The following is a 26862-nucleotide window of genomic DNA, read 5'->3' on the forward strand; positions in this document are numbered from 1 at the left end:
CACTAGGCTTGACACGATGTCGACACGTGTCACCACCGGATGTATCCGCGTTTTATGAGTCCGCGCGGCCCGTGTTAATGTAAGCTTAAGCTTACGCGGCCCTCTTGAACTAAAGGATTCAGCAGAGTCCGGTTAGTGCCCTTATACGGCCCGCGTGAGCTTGAGGTGGGATCCTACGTGGCCCGCCTCAACTCTAAATTTAGATTTTTATTTTATTTTTATAAACTATAACGTATTTCGGGCTTGGTTTTCATATACGGGGTGCATATAAAGACATATTGAGATATTTTAAGATATATTAGGGGTGTCAGAACTATTTCGAGGGTGTTGGTTTTACCGAGGGTTATTACATCCTCCCCACCTTGTTTTAGAGCTCGTCCTCGAGATCTACTGAAATAAGTGTGGATATTTCTTTTGCATTTCTGATTCAATCTCCCATGTGTATTCAGGTCCTCTTTTGGAGTCCCATTTTACTTTGACCAAAACTAGTCTCTTTGTCACACCCCAACCGATGGCGGAAACATCGGGATGAGACGAACAAATTGCTCAAAACAACATAACACTAAATGTGACAATAATTTATTTAATTCATTTCATAAACTCTAAAGTGAAATACATAGTTCCAAACAATACAACATATTGTTCAACAATAATTCAAATGTTATGTGGGTTTCTAGAGTTCATCCTAGCTTGATTCTTGAATCTTGTACTTTCAACCTGCAATATGTATTAAAATAATGTCAACAAAAACATGTTGGCGAGTATACAAGTTTTCATACATAGCATAGTACGTGTTTAAAATGTTGCTCATATCCAAATGTGAAATACAATATCATGTTAACAGTATATACTCGAAACGATGTTACTCTATGTGTCCAAACCAAAGTTTAACGCAATTAAAGTGTACCCAAACGAGTTTGAGTAGGTTGACATAGTTAAACCTAACAATACCTGCTCATAGAACAGGAGGGGCGTTTCTCAACCTATAGCGCTACCATTGTTAGGGGAGGCTTGTACGAAGTTAATGAACACATAGTCATTAGGTGTTTACAGTAGCATAACATGTCTAACATGAATAAAGTGTGTCACATAGAATATGGAATGAGTGTGCATAAAATGTTTAATGTGTTGTGATGTTTGATATGTAATACATATTGCACCCAAAAGTGTAAAACGAAAATGGGTCATGTATACTCACCTTGGAGTGCGTTGCGTATTTCTTGGAAAGAGAATATGAGGATTGTTCCAAGTGTCGTTGCACAAGAGAATTACCCTATTAATTTTGAGTATTTTGTTAAATATTGGGAATTTAGGGTTTATTTAAATAACAAGGCATGAAATACTATCAACATTCTTAAAATAATCATATGTTTCATATTGTTATATTTAAAAAAATATATGACAAATAAATAATATTACTGATTTTATCAAAATGGTATAAATGTTATTACTAAATTGTTGGACTAAATAAATAGTAATTATGATATATATATATATATATATATAAGTAAATAAGATAGTGATTAATAATTGAAATAATAAATCTGAATAATATTGCTAATCTGAATAAAATAGTAAATCTTTCTATTATAATAATTCTGATTTTGTAATTCTGAAATAATTCTGATTTAATATCATATTTCAGATTATAATAAATAAATCTGTTTTATAATATTAATAATAATTATGTAAATAAATCTGTTTTAATAATAATATTAAATATAATTATATAAATAAATCTGATTTTATAAATAATTCTGATTTAATTAAGGATTAATATTTCTGATTTAAATTATGTTAATAAATCTGATTTTAATAATAATAATAATAATAGGGAATAATAACAATAATACTGAATTGCTTTATTAATTATATAAATAATAACTGATTTTGTATTAATACTAATAATAATCATAATGATAATAATAATATTAATAATTATAATAATAAAAATAACAGAATAACAAATAAGTAAATGACAATACAGCGAGCAAACAGGATCGGATCGATACCGGATATCGAGTCGTCTTCTCCGGCGGCTCCTGCGAAGTTCCGACGGTCGGCTTGTCTTCTCCGGTGAGCAGTGAGAGAGAGAGAGAGAGAGTTACGGTTGCAGGTGGTGTTCGGCGGTTAGTGGCAGTGGGGGTGGTGTCGAGGTTCGAACGGGCTGCGGTGATGTGAGGTGATCGAGAAGGTGATTATAGGTGGTTTCCGGCGGGTAGTGTGTTTTCCGGTGAAGAGAGGTGAGGGGTGAGGTGGTTGTGTGAGTTCGGTTGGAGGGTGTCGGGTTTATATAGGAAGGTCAAGGTGGTCGGAAAAAGGAAACTATGGTGTAGTTGGTAACCGGGTGTAAGTTTGGTAACCGGGTTGTAAATTGGCCGAAAATCACGAGGTCGGAAAAATGGAAGGTTGACCGGAAACGCGTGAGTTTTTTTTGGCGGTGAGATTCAAATATGGGTTTGACTGAAATAGCACATAAAGTTAATTAGTTTCCATATAATGTTGGATGTGGCATACCCGGCCGAGTGGTTAGTGAGTCGTTTGTTAAGCATAAGGTCTCCGGTTCGATCCCTGGCACGCGCATAATACCCATTTTTTTTAAATAACAATCCAACTAACTGTGTTAAACTCAGTTAGTGCTGCCCTTTAATAAAATTAACCTGGTTAGGCTCATTTAACCGGGTTTTCACTAACGGGGTTAGATTAACTAACAAGAATGCTTAAAAATCAATAAAAATTCAGTTTTTTAATATTTATTTATTTATTTAATTTTAATTATTAATTTATTTATTTAATATACTAATAAAATAGTATAAAATCATTTTAGCCCAGATTTTGATATTTTTACCGAATTAACGTACGAATTCCCAATTTTTGTACGGTTTAGGGTAATCTCTTGGCAACGATGAATTTAAGAGCTGGGATTTAAATGGAATTTCACTGTTTTTACGTGCTTAACATAGTTTCAAAGTGTTTCAACGTGTAATAACATAACATAGCATATAAACACAAATATGAATAAAATCACGCATTTCCATTATGATTTCAAGTCTCGAGTACAATTTGGGATAGAACGAGAGTACAACTGACTGAAAAGGAAAGTACAAGTCATCAAGCTATAATTAGAAAGATCGAAAATACGAGGCGTTACACTCTTATGCTTGAGATTCTTAATTTTTCTATCTTCAATCTGGAGAGGTCTTTCTATAAACTTGAGTTGTTCATTAACCTCGATATCCTTGAGAGGTATTACAAGTGATTCGTTGGCTAGACACTTTTTGAGATTAGATACATGAAATACATCATGTATTCCTGCCATTTCCTCTGGCAGTTGTAGCTGATAGGCTACAGGTCCTATTCTTCTAATAATCTTGAAAGGTCCAATATACATGGGACTTAGTTTTCCTCTTTTAATGAATCTTACTACTCCTTTCCAAGGAGAGACTTTTAGTAACACTTTATCGCCTGCTTGGAATTCTAACGGCTTACGTCTGTTATCAGCGTAGCTCTTCTGTCGATCACGTGCTGCTTTCAGTCATTCCTTGACTTGAATGATTTTGTCAGTTGTTTCCTGTACTATCTCAGGTCCAGATAGTTGCTTTTCCCCAATTTCTGCCCAACAGACTGGGGTTCTGCACTTTCGTCCATAAAGTGCTTCGAATGGTGCATTATTGATACTTGTGTGATAACTATTATTATAAGAAAATTCTATTAAAGGTAAGTGTTCGTCCCAATTACCTCCGAAATCAATTACACAAGCTCTAAGCATGTCTTCCATCGTCTGGATTGTCCTTTCGCTTTGCCCGTCTGTTTGAGGATGATAAGTTGTGCTTAGGTTCAACTTGGTTCCCATTGCTTTTTGGAAACTTGACAAAAAATGAGAAGTAAAACGGCTATCCCTATCAGAAACAATTGATAAAGGAATTCCATGTAATGAAACAATTTCATTTACATATAATTTGGCTAATTGTTCCATACTAATGGTTTCCTTCATTGGTAGGAAATGAGCTGACTTGGTTAGCCTATCTACAATCACCCAGATTGTATCATTACCTTTTCTTGTTTTTGGTAATTTGGTAACAAAATCCATTGTTATCAATTCCCATTTCCAAACTGGCATTTCTAATTGTTGTGACAAACCTGAGGGTTTCTGATGTTCAGCTTTAACTTGTGAGCAAGTTAAACATTTAGAAACATAGGCTGCTACATCCTTTTTCATTCCTATCCACCAGAAATTTTTCCTTAAATCCTGGTACATTTTATCACTTCCTGGATGCATCGTATATTTAGATTTATGGGCTTCTTCTAATATACGGTGACGTAAATTTCCTAATTTAGGTATCCACATTCTCTTTTTATGGAACTTCCAAATTCCATCTGTTCCTTGTTCTAATTCCTTAATCATTCCTTTTAATTTTTCAGTATCCTCCTTGATTACTGATTCTTGTGCTTTTCTAATCTGATCGTTTAAATCTACTTGTAGATTTAATTTAAGAGAACATGCCCTTTTTGGCTTTTCATGATACTTCCGACTTAAAGCATCAGCCACCACGTTGGCTTTTCCTGCATGATACTGGATATCACAATCATAATCACTAAGTAATTCCATCCAGCGTCTTTGTCTCATATTCAGTTCTTTTTGCTCAAAAACATACCTTAAGCTCTTATGATCTGTGAATATGGTAAACTTACTACCATAAAGATAATGTCTCCAAATTTTAATGGCAAAAATTATGGCTCCTAATTCCAAATCATGGGTTGAATAATTTTCTTCATGACTCTTAAGCTGTCTAGAGGCATAAGCTATAACCTTTTGACGTTGCATTAATACACATCCATAACCTAACTTAGAAGCGTCACAAAAGACTACAAAGTCTTCAGTTCCTTCTGGTAACGCTAGTATGGGTGTATGGGTTAATCTTTGCTTAAGAATTCTAAAGGCTTCTTCTTGTTTTGGTCCCTACTCAAACTTAATAGATTTACAGGTTAACTTAGTTAAAGGAATGGCTATTCTAGAAAAATCTTGAATAAATCTTCTATAATAACCGGCCAATCCTAAGAAACTTCTAACCTCGGTTGGTGATTCAGGGGTTTTCCATTTGGTAATTTCCTCGATCTTTGTTGGATCCACATGGATTCCTTCATGATTAACTAAATGTCCGAGGAATTGCACCTGTTCTAACCAAAACTCACACTTTGAAAATTTAGCATAAAGCTTTTCCTTTCTTAATAAACTTAAAAGTAATTGCAAATGCTTTGCATGCTCCTCTTTACTTTTAGAGTAAATTAGAGTATCATCTATGAAGACAATTATGAATTTATCCAAATATGGTTTACATATTCGGTTCATCATGTCCATGAATGCGGCTGGGGCATTGGTTAAACCAAATGGCATGACAGTAAATTCATAATGACCATACCTTGTTCTGAACGGTTTTAGGAATGTCCTCTTCCTGTACCTTTAATTGATGATATCCTGATCTTAAATCAATTTTAGAGAAAAATCGAGCTCCTTGAAGTTGATCAAACAAATCATCGATCCTCGATAATGGATACCGATTCTTAATCGTGACTTTGTTCAATTCACGGTAGTCAATGCACATACGCATTGATCCGTCCTTCTTTTTAACAAATAAAATCGGCGCTCCCCATGGCGATGAGCTTGGCTGTATGAATCCTTTCTCCAACAATTCGTCCAGTTGTTTCTTCAGTTCTTGCATTTCCGCGGGTGCCAAACGGTAAGGTGCTTTGGCAATTGGTGCTGTTCCTGGTAGCAGGTGAATTCTGAATTCAACTTCCCTGTCTGGCGGTAGTCCTGGCAATTCTTCTGGAAAAAATATCTGAAAACTGAGACACTACTGGGATGTCTTTTAATTCTTTTCCTTTAGTGTTAGTGATTATAGAAATCAAATACACTGTAGATCATTTCCTTATATAACTCGCAGTTTTCATCACAGAGATGAATTTAGTGGATCTAGATGGTTTATCTCCTTTAATTGTGATCTTTTCACCTCTTGGTGATTTTACCTGAATTGACTTTTGATCACATAAGATATTGGCTTTATTGGCTATTAACCAATCCATTCCTAACATAACATCAAATCCTACCAGATTCATTGGGTAAAGGTTTGCAATAAATTTTTGATTAAAAATTTCTATTCTTGCTCCTTGCAAGATTTCAGAAATCTTAACGGTTTCTCCATTTGCTGTCTCTACTAGACATTCTTGTGGTAGTTTAGTTAATGATTGTTTTAGGAGTTTGCAAAATGAAGTATTAATAAAACTTTGGTTTGCACCAGAGTCAAATAATACTTTAGCAAAAATATCATTAACTAAAAATGTACCAGCAATGACGTCCGGAATCATCTTGGCTTCATCTGCCGTTAGAACAAATGTTCTAGCATTTTTAGTATTCTTGTTGTTTGCAGTTGGAGCCAATTTCGGACAGTTTGTCTTAATATGACCTTTTTCTCCACAGTTGTAGCACATTCCGTTACTGGTTTTTCTCCTGCAATTTTCTTCCTTGTGTCCTGGCGCCTTACAGTAATTACAGTGAGTGGAGCATTTTCCAGAATGCTTCTTCTTGCAGTTTCTGCAGTATGGTGCAGAGGTAGAACCTATATTCCTATGGTTGAAATTCCCAGAACGGAATTCTTGAGTAAGCCTTTGGGTTAGGTTTCTCCTCTGGTCTTCTTCTCTAGTACGGATTAACTCATCTGTCAGGGTATTGGCTAGTTCTACAGCTTCTTCTATAGTTTGGGGTCTAGCTGCCTTGACTACATGTCTAATCTCTCCAATTAGTCCCCAGATATAACGGGAGATTAACACTGGTTCAGGTGATGCAAGGGTTGGTACTATCCTAGCATATTCAAGGAATGTGGTAGTGTAACCCTTACTGTCTACCCCGGCCATTCTAAGATTCAGAAACTTATTTGCTATCTGTTCCTTTTCATTGGGAGGTCAGAATTTCCTTTCTACCATATTTTTGAACTCCTCCCATTCCATGCTATAAATTCTATCACTTCCTCTTGACTGGAGGATAGTGTTCCACCATTCTAAGGCTGCGTTTTTAAACAGATTTGAAGCAAACATTATCTTATCTTCTTCAGCACACTTGCTTATTTTCAGAACAGCCTCAGTTTTCTCTATCCAGCGTAGGGCTGCAATGGGTCCTTCATTGCCCGAGAATTCTATTGGTTTACAGGACCAGAATTCTTTGTAAGAACAACCATATGGCATGGTTCTTCTTCTTTTGGGAATGGACACTTGAAGTATGGGTCCATTGTTCACGCTGTGTTCCGGTTCACTTGGTCGTTTACTGCTATGCTTACTTTTATTATTCGCTTCTTGAACCGTTTGAATAATAAATGGCATTGCATCTATAATTCCTTGTGCCACTATGTGTTGAACGACACTATTATCCATTTGGTTTCCATTGTTATTGTTGTCCGGATTCTCATTAACCACGTTAATGTTACCCTGGTTATCGTTATTCAGATTATCTTGATTTCCCTCGTTGGCCATCTGAATTTTAAACATTTACCAAATATTAATATCACAAATAATATTTGAATATAGCCAATCACATGACAAGCACTTTTTGGTCAAAAGCGTCGAGCATTGCGACTTTTACTCTATTTATATAGTATGCATCATTACACACCAGTACTGAAATTTAAATTACAATACCGACTGAAATGTAAAGCTACAATACTAATAGTAGGCATCCGTAGTGTTTTTTTTTCTAACACATACACACATATATTATTATATTATATTATATTATTATTATTACTACTACCGTTCCTGCCATCACATTCACTGATATGGATTCATCCAAAAATCCATATTACGCTCGTCGTATTTCCATACAAGGCGTTCTCCCACCTGTCGCATTCTTTCACTGCTTTCTAAAATTTCCTCACCGAAGGTCCTAAGTTCTTGGACATTTTCTGCACTCATTGGGGGTGCAGGTTCTAGGACTGGGTTTGGAATCTGGGGTGCGGGTTCCTGATATGGAGGCATAGGGGCCTGGTATGGGTATGATTTTCTAAAATTTCCCTAACATATGCATCACTAATGTTGTAGGGATCTTGAGGATCTAACCCTGGGTAGGCTCCTAAGTTGGGTATTGGCACATTTTCCTGTATTGGGTTTTGTTGCACGTAGTCCCTAACATCGTCCCACCAGGGGTCGTAGTTGTTTGGGTCTAGGGGATTTGGTGCAGGTACCCTAGGTATCTCCTCCGGGTTGTAATCAGGCATTTCTATTTGATTTCCAGGGTTTTCTACTTCCATGGGTTGGTCAGGAATTTGTGGTTGTGGTTGGGGTGCTAGCATTTGTTCCAGGTTTGGGTCAGCAGCAGTGGTTGCTAAAATATGGATATTAGCTATACCCCTATTGAGCATATCCTGATTATAGACATCAGTCTCTCTTTTTGCTGCGGCTAACACTCGCTGTTCCTGTAACTTTTTCATACGTTTCCTACGCTCGTGCGCTCCCCTACTGAACCATCCCCTCTTTTTCTGAGGAAATGGCTCTTCAGATTGAGCCTTAAACACAAAGATTCCTTCTTCCGTATCAGCAGAGTACCCTGAGAGGGCAGGCTGAGAAAAGGAGGTGCCTTCGCTCCTAGGCGAACCAGACAATTGACGATACGCGTCAGAGGGTCCTTGGTCGCTCATACTGTAAACTAACAAATAGTCAGATAACACATAGCAAGAAAATACAATTATGCACGTATTTCCGTAATTTATTTCCTAACACTTTGAATTTTGATGTCAGCAGAACACTTCTGTGGCTGAATCAGTGGCATAGCTCTGATACCACCTTCTGTCACAGCCCCCGATCCCTAGTTCCCGGGAACGGGCGGCCGTGAGCCAGTTTCGGTGGTATCACATTTATTTATCCAATTTAGCAGCGGAAATTTTCATCAGGACCGTAGTTAGGAAATATTTAATCAGAGTAAACCACCATGTTTTATAACATTAAACACATGGGTAAAACCCAAGTTTTCAGTACACACATTTCATAGGAATAAATCCTATTTATTTAATAAAAACATCTATTTTATTCTTAAGTAACTTTATTGCCACTTTTCCAAGCCTTCAGTGCTGTCCAGCTGGCTTCTATTTGGCTTTCACATTTTGTTACCTGAAACGCGTTTTAAAAACATTTTGTCAGTGAGAAATATGGTGAGTGAATCCCAGTTTAATCAAGTTTAAATAAAATTATTTCACAGTGAACAGTATTGAGGGCGCATCCCGCAATTACATTTGTTTCCAAGTTATATCAATTATCACCCGTCGGTACTGTCAGACCTGACTTGTGGAAATGTTACTCCTTAACCAGGTGGTAACAAATTTTGTATACAAAACCCCAACATACCCACGATAATTGTATTCTTACAAATACTCAATAACTGCTTTGTATATATTAATTAAGTGAGGTTTTGTAAAAACAGTAACCAAAAACGTTTACAAAAAGTGGATCAACTCACAAAAATGAGTATATAAAAAGAGGATTAACTCACAAAAATGAGTATATAAAAAGAGGATTAACTCACATTGCTGTTTTAGGTTATCCTTTAGGGTTTCCTGGTGAATATCTATAATTTACACAAATGCACGTGTGTTAGTATAATAACCCATTTTAACATTAGTAATACCCTCCCCGAGACGGCATTCCAACGACTACGTCGGGCAGAACCACGACAGCCGTTACGGAACACTAGATCAATCGGGCAGCGTATCTAATACGTCTCCAGGGGTTATAATACTTACATCGTAGCAGAACCTCGCTATTTAGGGGGTATTGGACTCGGGTATAATGCCCACTATTTAGAATTTAGAGAGAGAGTTGAAAGAAATGAACGAAACAGACTGAAGGCCCGTTGCCCTCTTATATAGGGCTGTAATCGAGTCTCCACGCGGCTCGCGTAAAGAACAGGCCAAGCTTACGCGGCCCGCGTCAACGCTGGGTCAACGCGTAGCTTGGCTGAGTCACCACTAGGCTTGACACGATGTCGACACGTGTCACCACCGGATGTATCCGCGTTTTATGAGTCCGCGCGGCCCGCGTTAATGTAAGCTTAAGCTTACGCGGCCCGCTTGAACTAAAGGATTCAGCGGAGTCCGGTTAGTGCCCTTATACGGCCCGCGTGAGCTTGAGGTGGGATCCTACGCGGCCCGCCTCAGCTCTAAATTTAGATTTTTATTTTATTTTTATAATCTATAACGTATTTTGGGCTTGGTTTTCATATACGGGGTGCATATAAAGACATATTGAGATATTTTAAGATATATTAGGGGTGTCAGAACTATTTCGAGGGTGTTGGTTTTACCGAGGGTTATTACATTCCTACCCCTGCTCACCGTTTATTTTGTTTAAAAATCACCGAGTCTCCAAACGGGGTGATTCCAGTTGGAGAACTTCAGTTTACTCGCATATTTTTGACAGTTTGAATTTCGTAACTTATGTCCCAATGTACCCTTAGATATGACAGAAATCGTGACCTGCAATTTCTGCAGAAAATGGACAGCCCAGCGCACTGTAACGAAAAATTTCATTTAAAATAGTAAACGACGTCAAACAATTATGATTCCAGCTCCGTTTGAATCGTATTTCGAAACTCTACTTTGTGGACTCAAGAAAACTCAATTTTCGATAGGTTATGACCCAGTTACAGCCAACAGAATTTGGTTGTAAATTTTAGACATAACTGTTTTCAATTACCCACTTATGCAAACGACTAACTAATGTATCCGAGACACCAAAAACATGATTCACAGCAGGTTTATAGTTGTTTACAACATATTTATCATGTTCAACATCATACTCAATAATCAAATCAAACCCTAGTAATTCAATTTCACAAGAAATCCTCATAACCCTAAAATCACACAAAACCCTAGTTACTAAACATGTAATCATACAATCAAAACACACTGAAAGCATGATTTCTAGCAAGCCCTAGATCATAATTATTTTCATAAACACCAAATATGAATCATCATACAAAAACACAACCAAGACATCGAAGAACTCAAATCAAAAAACATGATACACACTAACCTTGAATCAAAGAACTATGAGGCTAGAGAGAGAGAGAGTGTGTGGAGATCGATTGAGAGGGGGGCTTGATCCTCAGCCGTCGCACCAAGGGGAGGGAGAAGGATGATTAGGGTTTGCTATTTTTTCGGAAAATAACATACTCACTCATGCACAAAATAAAACATATAAGGATCTTGGGCTTTTGTTTGGGTTTGGGCCGAAAACACAAGGGGGCGGCTTGGGCTTGGGATAATTAAATGTCTTGGGCCCAAGGTTGTCGGGTTTGGGGCTTGGTCACGAGAGTTTCGAGTCGGGTCACGGAACCTAGTTAAGTCGTTCGCAATTAAACTTAACATATTTATATTAATCAAGGTTTTTTAATAAATAAATTAATCTAAATTATTCGTGTGACTCGAGAAGTAAAACGTGACAAAACAGAATTTTTAATGGCGAATAATGAACGGTGCTAACCTTGAAATTCCGGGTTGTCACGGATTCGTTTTCGATGGATGTTACAATGATGAAAATGATATGTTGATGTAGAGGCTTCAAATGATGGGTCTTATGCTCCTAGCTAGACTTTGTATGACTTAATTACTCATGAATCAAGTCTAATGAACAAAATTAAATTGTATAAATAGTGATTAAGTTGTACGGAATTATCAAGAAATTTTACCGGTTGTCACACAAGTGATGAGTGTCCCATGTAAAAATGGTTAGAAATAAATTCAAATGATGTGACAATTTGTATTTGGTGGGTTTCTAGGGTTAAAGTGGTGAGTCTCCATGGTGCCATTTCCATCTCTATCACTAGAACCCTCAACATCAACTTATCTCATTGTGACACCTCATCTCTATCACTTAAACATCCTATGAGATCAAATTAATTGTGCAGTGTTCTAGCTCCTCACTTGAACCCGCCCCCAGTTCTCAAAATATTCCTCACACTTCTTTCTACCAACCAACTACATCTTGCCACATGCTAAGTCGATCAACATTTTCTCCATCTACTCCGTATGTAGGGATGGCAATGGGTCGGGTTCGGGTAGGGTATTGGTAATCTCATACCCATACCGGGTTATAAAATCATGTCCCATACCCGACCCAATACCTGTCGGGTATTTGTCGGTTAATTACTCGTCGGGTATCCGGTATACCCGGGGTATCGGGTATACCCATTAGTTTATTAAAAGATATATGTTGGGATTTCTAAACACATTTTTTTACTATTATAATTATTATATAATTTTATCTATACAACAACTATTATAAATTATAAATGTACATTACATACATATAAGTTTTATCATAAATGAGAGCCGCTAAAATAGAAACCATCCCCAGTTGCGAGAGCCGCGAGAACCACTCTCAACCAATCAGAATAAGGGGTATCTTGGTCATTTCCTTCAAATGTCCAATCTATCTCTCTCTCTCTCTCTCTCTCACTTCATTTAAAGTCAGCTAACTTATTAAATATCTCTCTCATCTCTCATCTGCCATCTCTCATCTCTCATATCACACTTCTCTCTTCAAAGCTCCTTCATTTTCTCTGGTTTCTCCGGTGGTTTCGGTGGACGCCTCCGCCGCACAGGGGTGGGTGGGTGTCTGAAACCTTCCTCTCCCATCACTGTCACCGGCGACACCACAATCACCCTTCTCCGCCACCCACAACCACCATTCTCCGCCACCCACAACCACCCTCTCTCTTAATGTACCAAAATCTGAAATCCCCTCCTCTATCACTTACCGGCACCACCGTATCAGCAAGTCATCTGCTCTCTCTCTCTTTCTCTCTCTCTCTCTCTCTCTCTATTGTCATGTTTGGGATTTTGTGCATAAGGGAACAAACCCAAACCAAAACTCAAACCAAACACACACATGGAACTCAGATATGCTCTCTCTCTCTCTCTCTCTCTCTCTCTCTCTCTATTGCGGTGGTTGATTTTTTGCGGCGGTGTGGTGGTGAACGGTGGGTAAAGGGCGGTTGTGGTGGTAGGGTTAATGTCGACGGTGGGTGAAGGGCGGTTTGAGGTGGTGGGGTTGATGTCGACGGTGGGTGAAGGGCGGCGATGGGGTTGGGGTTGGGGGAAAGGTGTTGTAACAGTGATGGTGGTGGGTTTTGACGCCGACGGTGGTAGCGGGTTTTGACGGCGGCATTTGAGTTCGTCGTATTTTCTGTTCACAATAAAGAGAGTGGGTGATGCCGACGGTGGGGTAGAGGTGGGTGATGCCGACGGCTCCGACAGTAGTCGGAGCATCACTTAGCGGAGGTGGAGGTCCACGGTCATCACTTTCTCTCTCTTGTGGGTTTATCTCTCTAGAAATGGTGGGTGTTGATTTGTGTTCTTGATTCTGTTGGTATTTTGGTATGTTGGGTGTTGATTTGTGTTCTTCATTTGTGTTGATTCGTTTTTGATGTTGGGGGTTGATCTGTGTTGATTCATTTTTTATGTTGGGGGGTAATTTGTGCTGATTTGTGTTTCTCTCTCTAGACAAATGGTGGGTGTTGATCTGTGTTGATTCGTTTTTTGATGTTGGGGGTTGAGTTGTGTTATTGATTCTATTGGTATTTTGGTATATTGGGGGGTTGATTTGTGTTCTTGATTTCTGTTGATTTGTATTGTTGATTCTGTGGGTTTTGATCTGTTTGGATTGGGTGGTGATGATGCAAAAAGACAAACGTATATTTTGATGACGATGGCGCGGCAAGGATGGTGGAGGGTAGGTTTTTGAACCTGCAACCCCACTTTGCAGCCTTTGATTATCGAAAAATCTGAGCCAAACCCCGTTTTTTCAAGAATCCACACATTGTTTTGATTTTTGTTGTTGGTTTTTTATATTTTTTTTCCCAGTCGATGATGATAACAATCTATCTGAGACACCTACCGAGTTGCGATTTCTGGGTGCGTTCGTTTTGTGTAAAAAAGTTTTTGTAAAAGGAAAAGTTAAAACCGTAAACTTTTTAATGTAAAACGTAAACTTTTTAACGTAAAACGTAAAACGTAAAGTTTTTAACGTAAAACGTGAACTTTTTAACGTATAACGTAAAATGTAAACTTTGTTTTGTTAAAAAATCTGAATTTAAAATGATTTTTAATAAAAAAAATTCTATTTAAAAAAAACAACTAATATAATAATAAAAAAAATAATAAAGACAAAAAGAGTAAATTTACTAAATTGCCCTTTTGCATTTAAATATTAAAAACATAATAAGACAAAAAGTATTTAATATTAATTTTAACTACTTTTAATCTCGTTCATCCATCTTGAAGATCTAATGGTTGTAAAATGGTTCTCTCAGTTCTCACAACTGGGAGTGGTTTTCATTTTAGTGGCTCCCTATCATAATTTAATAATAACTTTATTATATTTATACAATTACATGTATATACTTCACAACATATAATATATAAATACTATTATCAAATATACTATTATCAAATGTATATACTAAAAGAAAATTTATTTTTTCACATTATGAACATACTAAAATAAATCAACAATAGAAAAGTGTTAATGGAAAATAAAAATATAAATTAAAAATCGGGTATATAGTTCGGGTAAGCGGGTATGTGGTTTCGGGTAATCGGGTCGGGTATCACCTAATCCCATACCCGACCCATACCCGCGAAATTTTTTAAAACTAATGTCATACCTGGCCCATTACCCGTCGGGTATCAGGTATACCCGTCTCATTTGTGTCGGGTTTCGGGTATACTCATCGGGCTCGGATATTTTTTTCATCCCTATCCGTATGGACCATATAGCCGTGATTGACCCACTTATAGCGATGTATTACTTGAACCTGATAAACCCATGGCCTCATAACGGGATTGTCATGGGTCCCCTTACAAAGTTTGTTTTGACGTTGATTAAAAACAAAATTATGTCCATCAAATTCCACCCGTTTGTAATCATATTTAAAACAAAATAAATTTGTTTGATTTTTAGTTTTATTTGAAATGATTCGAACTTTCGAACCAAACTATTAATAAACTTCAACCACTCCATGATTCTGTGAGATTTTTATTTTTGTGATTAAGTTGTGCATGGACTTTTTTTAATTCTTATGGTTAGGTACTTGGGTTGTTTCGCATTTTATTGTCATTATTAAATACGTGATGGCTTATAATACCTAATTGACAATCATATCTTGAATGTATATTATGTGGGTTTCTTTTGTTAGTTGTCCTACTTTAATTATTAATTCGAGCCTTAAATATTTACCAAAGTTTTAATTATCATCAAATTTTACGAGTTTTATCATGGGTTATTATTTTATATCATACTAGCTTATGGACCCGCGTATTACACAGGTTAAATAAAGACAATATCTTACATAAACACGTGTAACACACGAGACTATAACCTAGTGACTTAGATAATAATAATTCATAATCATAATAATATAATAATTACAAAATAGCAATAACAATTTTCTCATGTGTCGCTGAGTTTTGCATTTTTTTTGTCATTTTCATCCAGTCCATTAACTTCATCAAAAAATTCAGTTAAATGAGGGGCATATTCGTCTTTTTACTTATTTAATTTATTATTTTTTAAATCCAAATAAAACATGCCCCATTAATTTATATCACTGATCAAATGTGAACTTAAGGACCTATGTAAATATCTTCTACAATAGTGAAATTTAACTTGATCATTGTTGATATTAAATTACAAAAATAAATTAAAATATAATATAATTAGATTATAAAATATAATTCAAATTTTAAACTATATACCATATTTGTTTTATAGGTTCATCAACGTGGCGGTATAAAGTTCCTTGAATGTCGAGTTATATTCGTAATAAAGTATTTTTTTATCGGACACGGCATGTGTTATATATTATAATAATAATTGGATATTAATCTAATATATTATTCATAGAATAATAATATTGCTAAATTAAGAGATGCCTATGTCTAGTTATTCGCAAATAAATTACTAGGTTAGATCAAACAATCGAGGTCTACAAGTATACAACCTAATTTGGTTTTATCCACAATGATTAAAAAATAAAACTTTATGTCACATATGAAAATAAAAATAAATAAATAAAATACTACAATAATATAAGATAAATATTTTTATGTACTATGTATTTATCTATAGTTATATATAGATTAATAAATTGGATATATTAATATGATACATATGAAAATAAAAATAAATAAATAAAATACTACAATAATATAAGATAAATATTTTATGTACTACGTATTTATCTATAGTTATGTATAGATTAATATATATTAGGAAATTGTATAATAATAATAATAATAATAATAATAATAATAAAGGAGAGAATGTCACATGGCATTAAGATAAATTTAAAGAGAGAATGTTATGTGACATTAACTTATTTTTTATTAGTATTAGATTATAATACATACTAGGTTAGAGTCTTACTTTTTACACAAATTGAATAATGAAAAGTGTGTTTTTGCAGAGCACAACAAGACAAGTAAATGTATATGATAAAATCTCACAAGCTTGTAGTCTCTTGCTCAAAGTAAGTAATACATATCTTGATTCTAAAGTATCAATCATCAATTCTTTAGGAAACTTTTTAATTAATTAATACATAGTGTAGGTAAACACATAAAAAATATTTAGATAATCCATAAATTTATTCTCCCTTATTTTGTTATACAATTAAACCATTTTAGCTCACGTATAATTCCAAGAACAGATGTGCTATATTAAAAAAAATTAAAAAATAAAAAACTATTGAGCTATATTGATAAATGTGTAAAATTTCAAATAAGAAGATTAAAATTATATCACGTAATATGGTATAAATATAACAAAATATTTAAACACATACTTTATTTTACATTTGATCATTTTCTACTGTAACTCTAAATTGTCTCAAACATACCATGTTATCTATCTTAGTATTTAAAAATCCATACACTCTGCATATTTTTTGTAATTTAGTTAAAAAATATCATTATCATTATAAATATAATATATTTTTTTTATAGAAATATGTTTTTTTTGGTAAGTATTAGTTGAAAATATCAACTATATAATATAATAAAGAAACAATTACACCGTTGGTACTTGTGGTTTCTGCCAAATTTCAATGTCGGGTACTAATAGTTTTTTGTTACAAAATCAGGTATTAATGTTATAATTTGTCACAATGTTGAGTAGTAAGGCCAAACTTTGTTAAATTTTTTGTTAAGCCGTACTAAAATGATTAAAATGCCCTTTGATAATAATAAAAAAATTAGTCGTTTTTTAAAACTTAGAAACCACAGGGACTATATGTGTTAAATAACCAAACTTGTTAAATCAACCAAACAGAAAGCCCGCGTTTTAGGAGGTCTTCTCCGGCAAAGTCGCCAGATTCTGGCCATATCGGATCTGTAAAAATTTTCCGTTTAACTCATTTTTTCGTTAATGTTTATCTCCATCATAATCAAAACTAACAACTCGTTTGTGTCACGTATAAACTGCAAATTATGCTTATCCGCTAACCCGTTTAACACCGAAATTACCATCATCCTCTAGATCCGTTATATCTTCAATTTCGTCTCTACAACTGATCGGAGCCGCGTCGGCATAACAGACTCCGATGATGCAATTCTTGTACATAACATAGCAGACTGGTACGAATATTACATGTTATTTGTTTGTTTTATCATACAGAACAAAAGCCCCATATTTATTTTAACTTACAAAACTGTTATATTCCTAGATCAGAAATTTGTTTTAGTTGTTTTTATAAATCTTAACTTGGTTTATTATTTAGATTAAGTTGAAAAGTTTATTTTACTAGTATATTATTATATATAAACTCAAAGTTCATAAATAATCTACTTTAAACCCATTTAATTTTGTAAAAAAAAATATAAACAAAATAGAAAACATTACTTTTAATTATTTTAGTCAAATATAATTAATTAAAAAATAAACTCTCTAGTTATTAAAGGGCATTTTAGTCATTTTAGTAAGACTTAACAAAAAAAGTTAACAAGGTTTGGCCTTGGTACTCAACATTGTGACAAAGTTTGGCCTTAGTATTTAAATTGTGACAAATTAGAAAGTAATACCTGATTTGCAACAAAAAAAACTATTAGTACCCGACATTGAAATTTGACAGAAACCACAAGGACCAACGGTGTAATTTTTTCTATAATAAATGAGATAGATTTCGGACAATTGGTATGTTGTGATGGAACCTCAAGGTGATTTGGGAGGGAATGCATATAAGCAACTCTCTATAAGGTTATTTTTAGGAAAATATTGATTAATTCACTCTCTTTCTCAAATATTGAAACATAACATGATTTTTCTTTCAATAAATAATAGAGACAATAATATCTTTTTTCCACCAACACTCTCTCCTAAACCTAACTTCTCTTCCTTGATTCGCTGCTTGATTTATCATACAACATTCAAGGTAAATCTTGATCTTTATTTATGTTTGTGTATGTAATAGATTGTATGTAGATTCTCTATCTATATATTATTTGACTAGCTTATAAACCCATGTATTACACGGATTAAATATAAAAAAACATAGATTGAATAATATTTTAATTTATAAGTGTTACAAACCCATGTATTACATACGTAAAGTACAAAAAACATTGTAAATCATACTTCTATATAATCTTGGTCACATAGTTAAAAAATGTAATAATAGTATATTCTAATTATTGTGTGTTTCCGATTAGTATTAATATAAGGATGGTTTAGTGAAAAAGATTTATTTATTGTATTTTTTATTTTACGATAATATTTTATAAAATACATTGTATTTGTCTATAAAATTAATTAAATAGTACATCTTAATGTGGTTATTAACATATTTAAATTAAATTTATTATATTAATAAGGATAAGGATTAAAAAATATTTTTAAATAAAATATAAGTCTAAATTGTAAAGTTGAAGGAGAGAGTGACCAATGACAATAATTGGAATCTTATATTAAAGGGATTATTACATATATCCCCCTATTTTATATCTTAATTACATATTTACCCAACCCAAAAATTAAATTACATATTTCCCCTTCTTGTAGCAAAATGACACAAATACCCTTCCAAACATAAAAAAACCTACAACTTTTCTTCCCACCCTCTCTAGAGATGATGATAGTTAAATGAACAACCAATCTTAATCGGCAATAAGATACAGTGATAAGAACCGGAAAGGAGAAGATAATCGGCGACGATAAACAGCAATAAACCATCGTATTCAGAGTATTCAGAATTGTAACAATAATCGTAACGGAGAAGAGAACATGTGCGGTTTCTCTTTTCAAAATCTGCAGGTTCTTTAAAGACAATCGGCCACATGGATGCATAAATCAATATTGAATTATTTGAAATGAATATTATATAAATGGAATCTGAGAAAGATGAAGAGTTGTTAACAATTTAAAATTGATAAAGAGTTTGCTTTTTTTTCTTTTGAATTACTTCAACAGTTCAACGAGTATTGGAAATTGTCCATATTTAAGTAGAATTTAATGGTTCAACAATGGAAAAATAATCTGGTTCAAAAATTACTCTCAGTTTGAGAATTTTATGAATTAGTAAACTAAAGGGTAAAATAGTCATACTCTAATCTATTTTAAGAAAAATGGGTATATATGATATTTTTAGGTTTTGGTAAGGGGAAATATGTAATTTAATTTTTGGGCTGGGTAAATATGTAATTTATAAAGTTTGTAGGGGGATATATGTAATTGCCCCTATATTAAAAGTTAAATAAAATTTGATGTTTATTAAAAGTTGATTAGAGTGACATGTGGTATTAAGGAGACTTTTTATTAGTAGATTTGTTACTTTATCATCTTTATCAATAATTAATATTTTAAATCATTTGGTTTTAGAAACATATGTGGTTAATCTATGTATGCGGTTAACCTTAATAGTGGAGGGTACAAATGATAAGAAAAAATTTGTAAGCATAAAAAGGATAAATTTAAACCAATAGAAATACTCCACTTTACTTCATTTAATATGTGTATTTAACGTTATTAATAAGGGCATATAGTTAAATTTCTAATTGTAATTAATTAGCTAACTAATTGAACTTGTAACTCACTTTTAATATACTTTTTCAAAATAAAATAATTTATGGTGAAGGACAATTTTCGACATGTGTAGGATAAATTTTAGTATATGTGTAGGATAAATTCTTAAATGTGTATGATAAATTTAGATATGCGTAGGGTAAATTTCGGTAAGTGTAAGATACATGTAGGATAAATTTTGAAATGTGTAGGATAAAATGTTTTTTGCTTTATTAAATAGAGATAACATAATTAATGAGAGTAGTTATAAACTATTTAATGTTTTACCATTATGCACTTTCTTCTCACATTAAATTTATTCTCAAATGAACCTTCCCCAATCTTAATAAGGTGTTATATTAACAAATAGAGTAAATTACGTTTTTGGCCCCTGTGGTTATATCAGTTTTACTATATTGGTCCAAAATAAGAATTTTTAACAGATTTGCCCCCGTGGTCCCTATAACTAACCATTTTGGCCCCTAAATCTAACCAAACCCTAACTCTGGTTAATTAATTGGCACATGACTTGCACATGATGGGCATATTAGTAATTTCCCCTCCCCCTCTTTAAAATTGATAAAACCACAGGGACCAAAATGTAATTTACTCTAAATAAATAAACTGATTTAACACATTCATCCCTGTTCTCCACTTTTTACAGATCTCATCATCTTCAACCATCATCATCATCATCATCATCATCATCATCCCCTCATCCTCCACTTTTTGCACTGCAAATCCAGATGAAGAACCATCATCATCATCATCATCCCCTCATCCGCAGCCCATGATCTTCGATTTCCCCCATTACATCTGGGATTGAACTCATATCATCTGATCTTCCGATTGCTTGTGCTTGTTGACTGTACTGCTCTGTTTCTTCTGTTATATGAGCGAATCGACTGATCATCATCATCCCCTCATCCCCTTTAAATTTCGATGCAACTGCAGTGGCGTATGAGCCTAACAAGCCGCTAGTCATTGAAGATGTGGAGGTTGGTCTCCGGCGACTCATGTGTTAGATCTTGTTCATCGCATGTGTTGGATCTTGATTTTTGAATTTGTTTCTGTTAACTGTTAATTTATTTTTTTATTGGATATTAATTTGTTCAAATGGGTATTTTGAATCTGGGATTATGATAAAAATTACAAATTTTACATCTCTATGATTTAATTTATTTAATAATTTCAATTTTTGGTCTATGATGTTGAGTATCTGCTTGTTTTCTAAAAAAAAACATATTCAGTTGTTTTTTTTAATTATTTTTTGTGTTTTTATTGTATTTTCAAATTTGGGTTTGATTTCATATGGTGATTGTCAGGCATGTTTTAGGAAATGGTTTGGATTTTTTTGAACTTTACTAAATCTTGAAAAGTGTTGGTCAGTTTTTAGTCTGCTTTGTGATGCATTTTGTTTGACTGTTTAAAGAACCAAAAGTCAAATTAGACTTTCTTATAGCAGAAAAACGATTCGATTTCATGCTTTGTGATGCATTTTGTTTCTAGTTTTCAATATGTGGGGATGATGATGAAGAAGATCTGGGTTAGATTTAATTGAAGATCTAGGGATGATGATGGTTGAAGATGATGAAGATCTGGGTTAGATTTAATTGAAGATGAAGTTCTGGGGATGATGATGGTTGAAGATGATGAAGATCTTTAGATTTAATTGAAGATGAAGATCTGGGATGATGATGGTTGAAGATGATAATGAAGATCTGGGTTTTATTCATAAAAGGGGAGGGAAATTACAATTTTACTCATCATGTGCAAGTCATGTGCCAATTAATTAACCAGAGTTAGGGTTTGGTTAGATTTAGGGGCCAAAATGGTTAGTTATAGGGACCACGGGGGCAAATATGTTAAAAATTCTTATTTTGGGCCAATATAGTAAAACTGATATAACCACAGGGGCCAAAAACGTAATTTACTCTAACAAATAAAGTAAATATAATAATACATAAATAATTAAAACTGAGATATTAATAATAATAGTTTTGTTATAGATAATAATAAATCTACGATTAAAAGGCTTTTGATTTTAAAGGATTTTCGTATTAATACAGACATATTAAAAAAATATAATGACTATTTATCATATCTCATAGAGGTGAAGATAATCTTGATATTTAATATGTAAAATCGGTATATTCAAGAGATAAAGTAATTCTTATATTTTTATCTATATATCATGTAGTATAATTTAGTAACTCAAGCATGATGGTATATCAATTTCTTTTGAGTGAGATGATGCATAAAAAATTATTTATTAAGGTGGAGAATGGTCTTTATATTAATTTAGTTATTATTATTATTATTATTTATTATTATTGATATAATATAATAAATTGTCACATGGCATTTTGATAAAATCCTTTATTATGAGAGAACTCCTACGAGTTGTGTGAACTTGGAGAACTCGGTCCTACGAAAGTTTTTTTCAAATTTTTTACCAAAAATCCTTAAAAAAAATCAACCCTTTTCCAATATATATTTACAACTGTCATAATTGTTGTAAAAAGCTAATGTCATCAGTTTTTTACAGCAGTTGTAAGGGGTCGAAAACCAGCACTTCGATTTTTTTTTCCACAACCGTTCTTGTAACATCTTAATATAAGGGCATGCAAAAAATAGAGGCAAAACTTGCATAAAAATACCGAGTTCTCTAAGTTCTCTTAATTCACATGATTTGAACGAGATCCTACAAATATAAATATAAATATCATGATTTTTTTTTTGTAAATAAACATTATATTATTTAATTTTTTATATTTATTCAATTACATTGCACATGTGAACTTCCATCAGTTCCATAAAATTCCCACCATCCAATCTCAGAACCCTTCTACCCAATTCTGTGTAGAACCCCAAAACAATAAATAATAAACAATACACACACCTTCTTCAACCTCCTAAATAAGGGCATATATTCTTCTGGGCTTACAGTCTTCATGCATTGGTGTTTGCAAATTACAAGGTAAATGTTTGTATTTCATGTTATATTTACATTGATTCTCTAAATCTATATATCCCTCAAGTAAATTCTTGTACTTTCACCATTACCCATTAATAATTTCTTCCTAAATTCTATAAAAGATTTGCGTTTTTCATATTAGGTTTGTTCGATAATATGATTGAACCTGTTGAAGAGATTCAATTTGATTGAGATCAGATGAAATGTATGAGATTGAAGGGAAGGAATTGGGGATTTTTGTTTGATATTTTGTGTTGCCTGCCAACTGTTTGATGTTTTGTCTGAGAGAAATGGAGGATTGGGAAGAGGTGGTTAGATTGGTTGACTTTTAGGCTGGTCAAAGGGTGTTGTTCAAGATCCATTTTTAGGTTAAAAAAGATTTGGGTTGACCATCAAAAGTCAAAATTTGGTGTTGTGGGAATAATATGTTGGAAGGGTGATAGGCTGATAGGTATCTGATTGTTTGAGAACTCAAATGGCTGCAAAGTATTTGCATTCACTGGCGGATGAAAATCCGGATTTGCAGAAGCAAATCGGATGCATGAAGGGTGTCTTTCAGATCTTTAACCGCCACCATATTGTTTCCAGAAGGCGTGTGTTCAGCCACAGTTTAAAAGGAGGCGATACGGGTAATTCTTAACCTCGTTATTCTTATCTGTCTTCATTATGATTGGTTATAGTTGATTGTTTTGTATAGAATTTTTCTCCTTATCTTGAAGGATCTTAAACTAATAATTCATTCGAGTCCAAAATGTGTGGTGTGTGTTCATCTGTTTTTCCTGAATCTCGTTCAGGCGTTTTGCTTTTAAACAACGGGACACCTCAACGGGAGTCGAGTCTTACGGGCCACAGACACCTAACTGTGGTATGATACTATGATCAATTGATTTAATTTTATCGCATTGTTGTGTGTATGAACGCTCGAATTTAGTAACGCTTGTTGTTTTAGGAGAAACATAGGCTATCAACCGAATCATCTAACGATTCAAGTGCCCGTCAAAATCTTGACCTTCGAGATGTAGTCAAAGACTCGATGCACAGAGAAGCCCGCGGGTTATCACATAACATTGTAACGGAAAATGATTCAAATAATTGGTGTCATGATGATCCTAGAGAACTTTCAAGATCTAAATCTTGCCAGTTTCGAGACAGAATTCCACCTGTATGTAAAGATTATCCTCGGTATTCATACGACGGGCGGGAAACCAATTCTAGAACCGCAAAATTGAAGCAGATAAGAGAACTACCGAGGCTTTCCTTAGATAGTAGACAACGATCAATACCTGTTAAACCGTCTAACTTAATATCTAACCATTCAAGAAACCCGAAAGGTAACGTCGCGGTTGATGCTGACAAGGATCTGAATCAGACACGTTCATCCGGTGTAGTAGCGAAGTTGATGGGATTGGAGACTTTTCCATCGTTATTATCACGTGATGACGGTGGGTCGATTAATAAAACGACGAACTCCACAAGAAGTTCATCAAAGGAACCAATATCTCCAAGTCGGAAAATTCCCGACTTGAGGTCGATATCTAGAGTTACGATAGAACCAGCGCCATGGAAGCAGCGAGATGGTACTCGTGTTATTAGATCATCAATGGATTCAACGCGCAATCATGTCTCGTCTGTCTACGGTGACGTGGATAAACGAGTAAAGAATCTTGAATTTGCGGAATCCGGAAAGGATCTTCGAGCGCTCAAACAGGTATTAGAGGCAATGCAGGCTGTTGAAGCAAGAAAAGATGTTACAAATAGCGAGCCGGATGTTTCAAGGGGTCATGAATCCCATATTGTCATCATGAAACCTGCAAAGCTTGTAAAAAAGGGTATTGCAAATAATAAAACGGGTAAAGATCTGATTACCGAGAGTACACATGGAGAGAGACGATCTCGGCCGTCCACGCCTGTTACAGATTCCAGTAAACCGAGAAAACATCCAAACAAGCAGCGGGCAGAGTCTCGGTCTCCAAATGGGAGGAAAAAGCCTTCGAATCTCCATAAAGTAGATGATCGAAACAGAGAAACTCGAATGTTATCTGAATGTTCTGAAGAAAGCAATAGCAGGCAGAGTTCTAGCTCGACACCAGAGGTAAGTTCATGTGTTTCTATATTACTTTAATTAAATTATAAATTTATAATAAAAAAGGATTGTTTGGCTAATTAAGATTTTTTTTACTGTTATTAGAAAACAGCCTTGCTCGTGAAGACGAGTGAACCGACCACCCCCGAATATCCGAGTCCGGTCTCGGTTCTTGATGATTCAGTCCGTGCGGAAAGCTCACCTTCACCGGTGAAACGTACTCCAGTTACCAAAAAAGGTGAGTTATTTTTTCTTGTATATTAAATACATTACCTATATGATAACTCTTTATAAACCCAAATGCAAAATCAATCCCTTCGGAAAATTTTAGGTTATAGACCTGTGTATTACACGGGATTGTACAATATATAATCTGTAAAAACCTTCATATAAATGACGTATTTTTATTACCATATGACATTTCATACTACTAACTTGAATTTATCATAAAACCCGACTTATGTTAATTAGTAACACTGAAATACCATAATAGCCCGTGTATTGCACGAGTTAAATACTGAAAAATATGTAATACACAAATATAATATATTCTTCATATGACTGAATTATGATCTGACTAAACTAACCCTAGTGTTTGATCAACAGATGATGCTACTGAGAAAGTTGTTAAAGATCAACATGAAGCAACAAACGTTATCCAATCAAGCCCGATGATCTCAACGGTCAAATTTCAGACCAACCATGAAAAACTGAAGAAAGTTGAGGATTTAGTTCAAAAACTCAAGAATCTCAACTCCAGCCACAACGAATCTCACACAGATTACATCGCATCTCTCTGCGAAAACACGAACCCGAACGATCGATACATCTCAGAAATCTTATTAGCTTCCGGGCTCCTCCTTAGAGACCTACAATCTTTCAACCCGCACCCCTCTGGTCACCCGATCAACCCGGAGCTGTTTTTAGTCTTGGAACATACGAAATATGGTAATCTACAACACGAAAAGTTTCACAGGAAGTTAGTCTTTGATGCGGTTAATGAAATTCTTGTGGGGAAGTTAAGTTCGGTTTCTGGGATGATCAAGCAGAACCCGAGAAAGCTTTTGAGGGAGTTGTGTTTGGAGATAGAAGAGCTTCAAGTGCACGAGAAAAGAGACGGGTGTGGGGTCGGGAATGATGATGACGATTTGAAGAGCGTGTTATGCGAGGATGTGTTGAAAAGGTCTGGAAACTGGACGGGTTTTTATGGTGAAAGTTCGGTTATCGCAATGGAGGTTGAGCGGTTGATCTTGTTAGATTTGGTTGATGAAGTTGTTAGATGCTGCTGATTGTTTTTTATTAGATTTTCTTAATACCACCTGATACTAACTAAGAGAATATTTGGTGGGTAATTATTGGTTCTAATTTGTTAGTATAAAAGAAGACTTATGAACATTTATATGTTTTTCTCTTAACTTAATACTTTTGCAATTTCAAGAATAAAGAAATTCCTCGGTTTGTGTTGTTTTTCTATCCCGGAATGTATGACGTCTTAGTTGATATGAGGGGTTGGATGTTACAAACAACATCAAAGCCGAATTCTTTTAGAAATGGGGTTCCTGGAATGGGTTAACAAAGTACATGTTTTCTCCGCCACTGTACATGTTTTCTTCGCCTCCAAACCGAAGAGATTGGGCCATCTATCTTTAAGCTCTTGCTCCCCCAACCAAATATCGATCCAGAACCGAATATCACTTTCGTTCCCCAC

General features: G+C 34.5%; 1 protein-coding gene across 1 annotated transcript; it reads left to right on the forward strand.

Moving 5' to 3' along the window:
* Positions 1–22906: 22906 nt before the first annotated feature.
* Positions 22907–26619, forward strand: LOC110936692 (protein LONGIFOLIA 2). Its single transcript, XM_022179108.2, has 6 exons — positions 22907–23074; positions 23214–23700; positions 23866–23936; positions 24021–25163; positions 25260–25392; positions 25761–26619. Exons 2-6 carry the CDS (start codon positions 23547–23549, stop codon positions 26441–26443), a joined length of 2184 nt encoding a protein of 727 aa, XP_022034800.1. The 5' UTR covers positions 22907–23074; positions 23214–23546; the 3' UTR covers positions 26444–26619.
* Positions 26620–26862: the final 243 nt, after the last annotated feature.

This window comes from Helianthus annuus, chromosome 4 (genome assembly GCF_002127325.2).
Source record: "Helianthus annuus cultivar XRQ/B chromosome 4, HanXRQr2.0-SUNRISE, whole genome shotgun sequence".
In the NCBI taxonomy this organism is placed as follows: domain Eukaryota; kingdom Viridiplantae; phylum Streptophyta; class Magnoliopsida; order Asterales; family Asteraceae; genus Helianthus; species Helianthus annuus.

Coding starts and splice junctions, on each gene's coding strand:
- LOC110936692 (XM_022179108.2), top strand. CDS start 23,547: ATGGCTGCAAAGTATTTGCATTCACTGGCGGATGAAAATCCGGATTTG. Junction 25,164..25,259: donor GTTCTAGCTCGACACCAGAG/GTAAGTTCATGT, acceptor TACTGTTATTAG/AAAACAGCCTTGCTCGTGAA. Junction 25,393..25,760: donor TACTCCAGTTACCAAAAAAG/GTGAGTTATTTT, acceptor TTTGATCAACAG/ATGATGCTACTGAGAAAGTT.